A 12,158-nucleotide genomic window follows, 5' to 3' on the forward strand; every position below is an offset into this window, starting at 1 on the left:
CCCCCCCCCGTTCTTTCCGCTCCCCAACAAGCTTGATGGATATGTGCCGAGATTTCTCTGCTTTGAAATGGACGTCAGTCATGCTAATTCCGGCTGAGAGAGCGGTCGTATAAACACACTGAATTATGTACTATTTTGTAGCTTTATGCAGATCTTATGTACATATGTATTTTATGTAGAAATCTCCTCGACTTACAACCATTGCCTCTTTGTCACTCACTGTCGTTCGGTAATTAGAAGTTGAAGTTCCTGAAGTCACCTTGATAAATCAGCGTGTACCTAAAATGTATTTCCCAAAGGTGATATTGGATACTTCCGATGTACCAGACGGACAATACAGGATCAGTAAGCGGTCATATGCCCAACTTGTCCGCTTCTTCCGTTTCTCGGCACAATTATCATGATTTCTTTTTACGGCGTAATGTAAAACGTTTTACGCAAGCCTATGTAGTTATTGTCTACAAGAAATGGTACGAAAAAAAAATAACCTGTGTGCGTGGGTCGGTATAGCCCTGCGGGTGGCGGGTGCCCTGTGGGTGCCGGTGGGTGCCGGTGGGTGCGGCCGAAGCACCGCCGGCCACCGCGCGGCGCGTTGCGGTAAATTCTTTTGCGCCCCGCCCGGCCACACCGTCACGCGAGGTTCCCGTTGACTGCCGCCGCGCGGCCGCCGCCGTGAGTCACCGACCTGCAGCGGCGCGTCCGCGGGGATCCGATTGACGGGGCGCTCAACCTCACCACCTGCTTGTCGTCGTCGCCTGGACCGTGCAGGGCGTGAGGGTCGCCGCCGTAGGGAGTGCGACGTTTGAAGGAAAAGGAAGTGGAAGCAGCACGGGGCCGCGGAACTGAGAGAGACAGCCAGAGCGCAAGGCTTAATCCCCGCGCCTTTTCGGCACTGCGCGCCGCCCGCGGCAGCTGGCTCGAGGCAATCTCAAACTTTTCTCTCTCCGCCTCGCTTGCTGCCTGGGGTGGCCCAGGTGGGCCCCGCGCGGCGGGCTCCGCTCCTCCTGGCGGTGGAGGCGTTGGAGAGGCCTCTTGCGGGCGGCGGCGAGGTGACTCACTTGAGCCCGACCCGTCCCGTCCGGTCAGTCCCGCCAGTCAGTCCGGGTCCAGCGCGGTGGTCCGGCCCAGCCGCCGGGGAGACTCCGCTCTCAGACTCTCTGATTCCTTTTATTTTCTCCGCCACCCCCCCCCCCCTTTCCTGCGGGGCTCCAATAAAGGTTCGCACACAAGACTGACCGTCGCGGCGAGATTACATAAGTTTGGCGGACTCTTGTATCGAGGGGCGGCGCCGACTGCCCAGTTGGTTTGGTATCGCGCCTGCTCTCCAAAGTTTTACGCGGCATTGTTTCAAATTTTTGCACGAGTGTTTGTCACTGTTTCAAAAGTTGGTAACGTTGCGTGTGTATAGGCTCCAAAAGACCAACGTCAATTGAATGGCAAGGTTGGTGACCCTGGCCGGACCCTGGCCGTGGCGTGGAGCGCACTCCGCCTCTCTCTGACGGCCCCATTCAGGCGCTTCCGCCTCCCGCCATGCAACAACAAAAATAATGGATTTTGTTGTTTGATAAAATACACTTTCCGTCATTTCCTTCGTGTCCGTTTGTAAAAATTACAAGTGCTGGTCCTGCCATGCCATTGTTACCGGGAATTTCCCCCCCCCCTCTCTCTCTCTGCAGGGAAACGCCCGTTTGGACTCCGTGACGGAATTGATTCCCACGGGAGAGGCAAAAATAATAATGTAAAAGGCCGCCGTAATATTGAGATGGAGACACAATTGTGCAGGCCGGGCTGCTATGGGGTTCTTTGCGGTGTGAGAGATGGATCGCCGCTGCCCCTCGCGGTTCGCCCCGCCCCGCCCCGCGGCCACTGCACGGAGAGGGCTGGCTAAGGAGGCCACACGCGGCCCGCCGGGCCCGGGCCCCAGCCCCCGCCGCGCTCACAGATGAGGCTCCCCGCTTTCTCACGTGTGTTATGTTTCTCTCTGCGCGCCGCCGCCGCCTTCTCATCATCATCAGCACCACGATCGTCATCATGTGCAGAGATAACCATTGCCATTATTCCTGTCAAAATACTAGAACGCCATTCAGAATGTACGAGCCTTTCTTGAGTCACCTGGTGATCGTTTTCCACCGTTTACAAAGGAAAACTATGAAATGAATCAAATGGGATTCCGAAAAAGAAGGCCTGCTACCGACGAGTGTGAAATTGTGATAGCTCCAAAGGACGAAAGAGAGCGGTTACAGGAGCCGAGACAGCGTGCCACTAGTGACTGTCTCCTGGCACACGGTGGCACAGCACCTGTCGCTCGGAGGCACGAGACGGGTGGTAACGACCGAGGTAACGACTTCACTTAGATACCGTGCTGTATTAGCCGCTTAGCTTGCCGCTCGCTCGCCGCTTCGCTCGCCGCTTCGCTCGCCGCTTCGCTCGCCGCTTCGCTCGCCGCTTCGCTCGCCGCTTAGATTGTCCAGCACCTAGAAATTTTAATAAACAAAATTTTCCGGAAATTTTCTTAAGGTAAAAAAAGGGAAAAAAAATACAGCTCATAAAAATTTTAACATTTTGAAAAAATCTTGACTGAAACTTCCCCAAAATACCTTTTTGGAAATTTCAACTCCCTACCTGCACCCGCCCCTGCTCCCCGGGCAGGCAGGGCAGGGTGGCCTGTTTCCAGGTGCCGCTCGAGTCTGTCTGTGCGGCCCGGGCAGGCGCCGCTCTTTGGTGCGATGGCGTCACGCTGTTCGCCACGTTGTCGATGTCCGTCAGTCACGGTCCCGGGGCCCCGAGCTGGTTGGGCCGTGGGCCGCCAGAGGCCGCCAGAGGAAAGGGACTCGCCGGGGGGGACCACCGGACCGAATCCTCTCTCGGATGCCCGACGGCGACCAGCGTCCGCACCGCTCGGACAGGCGCGAGAGTCCGCCGGCGGCCGCCCATCGGGCACGTGTTATTCGCTGACCGTCTCCCTTTTAAAATTGGTGCATTGAGCAACACTCAGTTTACATGCTCAGAGTGGGTCATATTTTGGGCGTTCCTATCTTGAGCTGAATTGGGCGTAGCCGAGAGCGTAGCGCCTCTGCAGCTGAAGCTACATTTGAACGTTCCAAACAGACCCCTCTCGGTCATCCTCGTATTGAACCACTATCTGACACCTGCAGTCCAGAACCGAGCCTTATTTGCAACGCGTAAAGCACCCCGAATCTCTGCTGTGCGGATACAAAACTATGATATAACACCTCTACAAACACAGAATTTTATGTACTATTTTAGACATAGCTTACGTGCGCCCTAGTGCATTCATAGCAGCTCACGTGAAATTGCTTACATAATTATACACTGAAAATAAGCGTGCAACTGGCGTGGACGTGGTAGTGTTCAACTCTACTCTATGGTAGACAGTATCAGGTGTTGGACTGGAACCTGAACTTTGAATACTAAAAAGTGTTCAACAGTAAATTTGAACACTTACTTCAAAGTGTCCGTCCAAAGCCACACACATAAAAATATTAACACTTAGAAGTTGGCTTTCATGTGCACGCTAGTTGTTACTTTATTGATCAGCAAAATTGTGTTTACCTGTGTCAAGAAACTTTACGTAAGCTACGCATGCACAGGGACGTGCAGCACAAGCTATACGGTGCTAGATATAAAACTGTTCATTAAAGTGTGCAGATCTTTAATAACCTACTTTTTCGTGTTTTTGCAGGAACTATATGAGTTGATTTTTGACCATTCTCCACCATGTCCTTTGAGTGTGACGTTTGTCACAAGAAACTGAGTAGTGCTTCAGCACTGGTCGTGCACTTGAGGACGCACACAGGACGGAAGCCCTTCAACTGTACTGTGTGCAGAAAGAAATTTAGACAAAAATCTAACCTCAATGTCCATCTTCGCACACACACTGGAGAGAAGCCTTATGAGTGTACCGTATGCGGTGTGAAATTTTCTCATACCTCTACCTTGCATAGACATATTGAAAATCACACAGGGGATAAGCGCTCTACCGGCTGTGTCTGCGTTCTGTGCAATAAGCAATTCTCGAGCACCAGTACCCTTCGTAAACATCTTCTAACCAAGCATGCAGAAGAAAAACCTTTTGAGTGCACTGTATGCCACAAGCGTTTTGCTCGATATGACTATTTGCAAAACCACCTCCGACAGCACACGGGAGAGAAGCCTTATGAGTGCCCTATGTGCAAGAAAACTTTTGCTGCATCAATCAGTCTACGTTTACATCTTCGCACCCACACAGGAGAAAAACCATACGAGTGCACTGTGTGCGGCAAGAGGTTTAGTCAGCATTCTCATTGGCGTACACATCTCCGCACCCACACAGAAGAGAGGCCTTTCGAATGTGTTGTGTGCAAAAAAACGTTTGCTAGGAGTGACCGTCTTCGTCTTCATTTTCGAACCCATTTAGGCGATGGAACAGAGAAACCATACGAGTGCACCATTTGCAACATGGCGTTTAGCACTTCCGCTGGTCTGCGTGGGCACTTAGTAACACACACAGGAGTGCGAGAGTTTAAGTGTGATGTGTGCAACAAGATGTATACGTTACACCAGAGTTTGCTTGTACACCTGCGCTCACACACAGGAGAGAAGCCGTTCAAGTGTCCTGAATGCCCAGCTGCATTTGTGCGTCTGGATTACCTACGAAAGCATTTTCAAAGGAAACACTGCGAAAAATCCGGTACCAAGGATCGAGTACAAAACACTGTGGTGATGAAGGTGGAGGATGACCATACGTGATTCTCTCACTGTCACTGTAGTGCCCATAAAACCATGTTAAAAAATAACTGTGCTCCGTACTTACTGTGCATTTTTGTGTGTATTTGTGTGTATTTTTTTATTTATTGTGTCCCAATTTCACCAGCATTTAGTGATGTAGCACAAATGTACAACAAAATATTTGCAAACTGCTATGAGCTTTTGTTGAAGGAAAATTAAATTTATTTCACGTGTGAATCATGCCGCCTCCCCCTTTTTTTTTTCAAAGTCCCTAAATTAGTGCATTTTCCGTGTGGAAACACGACGGGCTGCTTGCAACGTGAGAATGCCTGCGCTGCAAAGGAAATTGCCGTCGGCGGCGGTGTTGGTAGTGAACGCAGCAGCGGGAAGTGAACAGCAAGCAATCGCGGGGCAGGGAGATACCGCTGGGGCTGTATGCTTGAACCACGAGCGTGTGACGCGAGCGCCGCCCAGCCATGACCATGCAGCCTCGTGACTTATTGGTCTCGTTTGTCGGCTCGTAACGAGGGACCCGGTAGCGCTGCGGCCCGGCCGGCAGGTGGGGTGGGGCTGTGGGGCAGTGTCGCAAGGGCAAGGCGGGCGGGCGAGGCGGGCCGGTATCCTTTTCCGATATACCCTTTCTCCTGTCCTATCACATCTCTCTCGGAACCACGTCGTTACGCTCCGCCCTCTTGTGACGACATTCGCATCGTACAGTCAGATAGAGAGAGGAGAGGGGAGGAGAGGGGGGGGGAGGGGGTCAGACAGAGACAAGAAGCAACGGAATACATTTCTTACAAGGTCAATTGTGGACCTTTCTCTGTGGAAGCCGTAGCCCTTCATTTTTTTTTGTCGGTTGTGGCGCTAAAGGGCCCGCGCCTGGCCGGCGCCCGCCCGCCCGCCCTGTTGGAGGTCATCACGCTGATTGGCTGAAACTCGCACTCGTGCGAAATGTACATAAATATATACGAACTCCTGGAAGTTTTTTTTTCTTTATGAACACTCCTGCACGGAGGCGTGATCCAGAAATGATGGACTTTCCGCCGCAGTGCTTAGGGCGGGCGGAGGCGGTGGGACCAGTCCAGAACGGCCCTTGGCGGGGCCATCGACGGGGCGTTGGCGGGGCTGGGGGGCGCTGCTACCGTATTTATGGCAACGTCCCCTTCCCTACTCTCAACTTTTGGCATTACCGGTGTGAGCGGGCGGCCAACCACCGCGGGCCGGCTCGACGCGCCCTTCGGCCCGAGCTCGGGCCCGCCCCGCCCCGCCACGCCCGCGCTGTCCCCAGGGGTGCGCCACCCGCCACCAGAGGGGCGTGGCAGTATCCTGCGTGTCAACACTAACGGCACAAAATTAACGGAGAAACGCACACCAACAGAGACGTGCTAAAAATTACAGGAGGGGGAAAATTAATTTAATCAAAAGGAATGCTGTGTCGCTGTGCTTGAAACTTCTGCAAAATTCGCAAACACTTCATAGCAGATTTTTTTGTATTTTTTTTTTGTCGCTGAATTAATTTCTTTGTTTGAAAGGGCCTCCGCGTGCGGCGTGCGTAACTACCTGCTTGATCTGATTGGCCGATAAATGTAAGCTTTGGGAGGGGGAGTCACCGCGTAGCGGATTTTACGAGGTTCCATCTCGATTGAGGGACCGGTTGAGTGGGGCTTAGCGGACGGCTGATCGACGCGTGTCGGAGTTAGCACCCCGGTGTCGCCGACCGAGGCTGCACTGCTGAACCAGGCCAGGGACCGGGGATGTGTGTTTGTGTGTGTGATCGAAATATCACACAGTACAGAGACAGCCCGAGACAGCGCGGGTGCAACAGGAGCAAAATTCGAGAGTTCATTTTCCTAATTTATAAATCTCAGGCCATGCGTCTTGTAAATTTATTTTAATAAATATCAGGATTCACTGTGAAAAATATTCGTAGGTTTTGGGGAAAGTTTGTCGTTATGTGTCGTAAAACTACAATTTGAAACTGCAAATTTACTAATACTTCGTATCCTTCTTGGAATTGACCGACAAGCATGAATGAGCTGTCGCAAATTTATAACATATAAGATATTTTTCAAATTAGAAGTTACAACATGCTGAAATTTACGCGGATGTTTTTCACAGTGTTTGACTCCCAAATATAGATCGTATTATTTTTATGTGTTTCAAGATTTGGTTCACTGTTAAATGCATGCGAAAATCTGTTCTTTGCATTTGCAAAGAATTTTCAAGCTTTGTGTATTAATGTTTACATTGCGAACTATTTTCTTTGCATTGCAAACATTCTTATAAAGCTTCAGAAATTCTTCGCAAGCGTTTAATAGTACGTGCGGCACGCTTTGTTTAGCTTTTGCTTCGTGCTAATGAACGCATGTCTATTGCCCGCAGGGGGGTCGTGACGTGACGCTGCTCGCCGCACCGTCCAGCCACCCGCCGGCGATCTGACCGAGGTGAGTCCCGTGTATGTAGGTGCGTCGTGCACCGGGGTGAGTCACCCGCCCGTCACCTCAGCTCAGACGGGCACTTGCATGACAAACTCGACGCGCGGTGACTTGTTGTGTGGAGAGTGTGTCACGCGTGTAACACGTGTGGAGAACCTTCTCCTCCTCGCAAGCTGCCGAGCCGGGAATCTGCGTCGGGTCCAGGCGGGCAGCGACGCCGAGGGGGTAATTTTGATTTATCTCCTCGGCCCCCTCTCTTACTTCCCGGGGGCGGAGCGGGTTGAGGCGCCTCGCTGAGGGGCGCCTCGCTGAGAGGGCCCAGGGCCAGATATCTGTCTTGTTTTGCCACCTCCCATACGCGGCGCGCTCGGCAGCAGGCCCGAGCCTCGGGCCGAGCCTCCCTGCCACACGATGTCGCTTGTATATTGTCCCACATTTTTTTCATCCCCCATACCACCAAAGTTATGGGACGAACCCATGCCAGACCTCAAAAATAAAAGGCTAGGGGGATGGTAAATATCATCCGAAGGGTGACTGCTTCCTGAGGAGCACGAGTGGGAGAACTAAAGTCTCCCAAACTAGCAGAAACGTGAATACTGTTTCAAGATTTATAGTTTTTAAAAATAATATTTTTTCTGGTTCTAGGAATCTGCACCTACTTAGGCTATAACATTTTACAACGGCAAAGGGTGACGGGGGCGATATGTAGCTGCGTCGAGCTAAACCCTTTATCCCGCCTCCGTAATCTGTAGTTTAATTTATGTGCGGATCCCTGCGCTCTCTCGCTCCCGTCTCCAACAAGCTGTTCCCTCCCTTTGCCCGCCTAGAAGTTCTTTTCAAGTTTAGCCGCTGTTTGCGGCTGGTGAAGAGGCTAGCGGCGGCCCGGCTCGGCTCCCCGTCGAGTTTGGCAAAGAGAGAGAGACGACTTGGCGTCGTGGCGAGGCTCTGTCTTGCTGGTTTGCTGCCGTTTTGTTCTAGAGTTTGCAGCAGACCGCTCTCTCTCTCTCTCTCTCTCTCTCTCTCTCTCTCTCTCTCTCTCTCTCTCTCCCGCTCTCTCTCGCTCTCTCTCGCTCGCCCCATGTCCCGCATCTTGAGTGATGACTTAATTATTATACCATTTTGTAAATTATGAGTGGTGCTTTCTCATGTCGCAAATGATTCTTCAAAAGTAGAGTTACACGGAGATAACAAAAGACAACAACAACAATAATAATAAAAGGCAACGTCTAGAAAAGACCTTTTTGAGAGCAAGGGAAATGAAAGAGAAAAGATAGGAGAAAAAATATGCCTCAGGAGCGGGCGCTCGGCCGTGAAGGACGCACATCTAGCAGAATTTATGGAAATCCAGCCGGGGGCCTGTCGCTATGGGCCTGCCTGACTGACGGCTTGCGATACGAGGCTCTTCTCCGCACCCCCACTGCCGGCCCCCGCTGCCGCCCACGCTGCCGCCCGCGCTGCCGCCCCCGCTGCCACCCACACCCCACAGTCCACCCTTACTTTGTCTCTTCCTGGAGCTGTTCGACACCGGAGCTGGCTGCTACTGTGGTGTCGTTCCTCGCAGGTCCCCCCCCCCTCTGTCTCTCTGTCTCTGTCTGTTGCTGCTGCTCGCTCTCTACCGTGTCCTCCCCTCCCGCCCTTCCCGTAGGAGAGGAAGGGCGTGCATTCCGCCGGCGTGGATGCTAAATATCGTGACATTTCACCGACGCCAGTCCGGGCCGTAGCCAGCCCAGGCCCAGACCTTTAGCGGTGCCTGGTCGTATAGGGGCCCCCCTCCCTCACCTGGGCTGCCCCCAATAGCCAACGGAACCAGCGCTGTCCTTGCCCTATCCTGCCCTACGCTGCCACGCTCCGCCACGCCCCACCACGCCCGTCCGCGCTACGGTCTAGACTCTATAGACCCGGCGTCAGCTGCCCTAAAGTCTGTCGCGCAACACGGTGCCCGTCACTCAGCCGCTGCCTCCGCGCGGGCCCTCTTACACCACGCTCGAGCACATAGTGCAGATTGATAAGCCCCTGGACTAGCTGGGCTGGCTGAGGATGTGGCACTTGGGCGTTTGTGTTATAGGGGGGTTGTTTGCCGCTGCTCCCTCCACCCCTGCTTTTCCAGGCTATCATCATCATCCTCACTGATCCAGTTCATCACTAGCGTTCGCTCCGAATCCCCCATCCCTGGCGCCTCTTCTCCTCTTTCCCATTTCCACATGTGATATTTGGTGCACCAAGTAAAAGCCTGCGACATCATTGAAACGAACTACACTGATAAATAAAGTGTTGAAATGTGTACACCTCCGAGTAAAACTCCTGCAAGAGTCTACATGCAGCGCACTTGCAAGTGTCCCTTTTTAATGCTTGCTTTCTTGGCACTACAAGCCGCCCTGTCCGGCCGTGCCGTGCCCTCCAGGTTTTTGTGCCAAGCTGCAGGTGGGGCTAGAATCAGTTCCGTTTCCAGGGCGGCTTTTATCTCATTGGGTTGAGCGCCGCTTCCGGCGAGCAGCAGGCAGCAGATAGGGTGACCGAGTCACCGAGCCACCCGCATCTCTTGGGCGAAAGAAGAAGGAAGTTTGCTCGACCTCGTTGGGACGGGCCGGACACTGCGGGCAGTGCAGGCCATTAGGAGACGCAAGGCAAAATAAGAAAAGCTGTAAATAGCTCATTGCGTCACATAACGTGTCACAAAAAAATAGCTGTCGTACGTTATCTACCTGAAATTTAGCTATGTTGCTGAACGAAACTAAATTCTACGTACATAGCCAAATGATTAGGCATCCCGTATTAAGCTCCGCCGGGGTTAGATAAGCTAATCTTTTTTTTCCGTGTAGGCAGAGGAGAATCTTCGGCGGAGATGCGCTGCTCCGGGCTGGCAGGGGGGGAGGTGGGGGGTGCGAGCGCCCGCGAGGTAGGCAGCGGCTCGGCACGCGAGTCGGGCGGCCGGCCTACCCTGCCGGGCGCCCTGGCTGCGAGGAGTCCGCACGCACCGGGGGAAGCTGCTGACGCGCTGGCACTGCTCGATAGCAACCATTGCCGTCGTGTTTGTTGGTTTGTCAAAGAGGGCTCACCGGAGCCTCGATGGAGCCTCGCTGGGAGCCTCGCTGGAGCCTCGCTGGAGCCTTGCTCACAGCTGCTGGGTCGGTTTGTATCGGGATTTGATGGCGAGCGCGGGCGTTAGTCGGGGCGTGTTTACGCGTGGTCCGCCCCGCCCCGCCCCGCCGCGCCCCGCCCCGCCTTAATCCACTCGTTATTGAGTTTACTGCTGACGCGGTGGGGAGGTCGGACGGGGCGGCGTGGCGTGGCGTTGGCCGCTAGCCTCGCCAGGCCTGGCCAGGACGGGCCAACTTGGGCCGTAACTTAGACTTGGAAGGGCAGTCGACCAATTTGGGCAGGGGTTCTTGAAAACACATTGCGGCACGTTTGAACGGCGCGGTAACGGCGGCGGCGGAGCGTTGCCCGGACGCGACCGCGCTCCTTTTTGCACGTTTTTGTGCTCCTCGACTAATTCAGGCCGGGTCTTGTTCAATTGTGTTCCAAAGCAGAGGCCCAGTATTATCACTCTTCCAGTGCACGAGGTCCCCCTGCTCCAAGAGGCCGGGTCGACGGCCCATCGCCTGCGAGGAGCCCGTCTGTGTGGTGGTTTTGCGGTGTGTTTCTATCCCAGGTCCCGCCCCGCCCAGCCCCCGCCACTGCTAAGCCCTGTGCTGAGTCTGTGGCGTGCCTCGGTGGAATGGTGGACCCCGGGGTGGGGCGGGGCGGGGCGGGGTTGGGGCGGCGCAGGTCAGGGCGAGGGGCGTGGCGGGGCGTGGCGTGGCCCGTGCTGGAGTTACGCCTGCGCCGCACGCTACGTCTGCCTGCTGCGACTTCCGGCGCACCCCTTCCTATCCCCAAACAATACTCTTTTCTCCCGGGAAAAAAGAAAAACATCCAAAAGCAAAATAGTTCCCTATTTTTGTTGTTGCGAGCGACTCTGACGAGCGAGAATCTCCGTTCCTTCGTCGACTCCGCGCATGTCCTCGCCCTGCAATGGCATAGCGCCTGGAATGTCGTTCAGCGTCAGGGTCTCGCTGTCGGGGAATGTCGGGCAGTTGGCTCCGCCCGTGCCCCGCCGCGTCCCTCTCGGAATCGCGTGTCTGACTGGGCCTCATCCTGCTCTCATCCGAGCAACCCCTCCTGCTACTTGCCTCGCCCGTTACAACTCCGTTTAGCGGACCCCACCCCACTCCACCTCGCCCCACCCCATCCTGGACCACCGGCATCTCAGCGCCGTTCCTCATCCCCCCCTTGTGCGCCCAGCCCCGCCCCCCGAGCGCGCGGGCCCAGCCACCCCCTCGCAGCCTGGTGGGCCCGGCCGGCGAGCCTCAGTGCAGCCGCGCGAGTCCTGGGCGCCGCCCGTGCAGAGCCGCCCCCCGCGCGCCGCCCCCGCCGCCCCCGCCAGTGTGCCATACGCCCCCCGGCGCGCGCACCGTGCTTCCCGGTTCGGCCGTCCGTTAACCCCGAGAGGGGCTCCGTACCGTTGTGTTAGCTGGGCCTGTCCCGGCTCCGCCCCGGGTACCCCACTGGCTAGGTAAGTTCGGCACACCCGATGAAACCGGTTCAATTTATTATTCTATCGAACAACACAAACAACAATAACAAAGAGGACACTAATCGAAAATCGCGATCATTTGCTCATTAGATGTGAGTAGTATTTTTTAACTGCTACCCTGCATCACCTGCGCCATACCCCTTTCAGTGCCGGTCGGCGGGGGTTTCAGTATATGCTCGGGCCGGGGGGAAGGGGGGGGGGGCTTTTGTTTGTTTTACTCGGCGCCCTAATTACTCGGCCACCTGGGCGCCCCGCCGCGTACAGGTGAGCACCTGCGCCTGCCTGCGGCCCACTCTGGCCGGCCGGTGAGCCCCCCCGACCCCCTCTCCCCTGGCGTGGAAGTGGCTGCCATATATCTGTGATGGCCTCTCTATCGGAAGGCAGTGGCCTGCATATTCATGGCTACATTATGCACACTG

General features: G+C 54.9%; 2 protein-coding genes across 6 annotated transcripts in view; both read left to right on the plus strand.

Annotated features, from left to right (window-relative positions):
- LOC113203813 (zinc finger protein 239-like) overlaps positions 1-4,966 on the plus strand; it is a 7,122-nt gene extending 2,156 nt beyond the window's left edge. For 2 of the 3 annotated variants that reach the window (XM_052275727.1, XM_052275720.1), the window contains exon 2: positions 3,704-4,966. In XM_052275727.1, coding sequence (XP_052131687.1) covers positions 3,739-4,749 — 1,011 coding nt within the window. In that variant the 5' untranslated portion in view covers positions 3,704-3,738 and the 3' untranslated portion in view covers positions 4,750-4,966. Of the gene's footprint in view, positions 1-1,220; positions 2,338-3,703 lie in introns of those variants that run through there. The other variant, XM_026418710.2, reaches the window with a different exon arrangement.
- Positions 1-12,158, plus strand: part of LOC113203812 (ecotropic viral integration site 5 ortholog) — a 61,562-nt gene that overhangs the window by 5,096 nt on the left and 44,308 nt on the right. For 2 of the 3 annotated variants that reach the window (XM_052275673.1, XM_052275666.1), the window contains exon 2: positions 7,111-7,172. The exons of the other annotated variant lie outside the window; for it this stretch is intronic. The gene's annotated coding sequence lies outside the window, so the exon portion shown is untranslated. The remainder of the gene's footprint in view (positions 1-7,110; positions 7,173-12,158) is intronic. 3 annotated transcript variants of the gene reach the window in all.

The sequence above is a fragment of the Frankliniella occidentalis genome, unplaced genomic scaffold, assembly GCF_000697945.3.
Source record: "Frankliniella occidentalis isolate FOCC.00 unplaced genomic scaffold, Focc_3.1 Scaffold8, whole genome shotgun sequence".
Classification (NCBI taxonomy): Eukaryota; Metazoa; Arthropoda; class Insecta; order Thysanoptera; family Thripidae; genus Frankliniella; species Frankliniella occidentalis.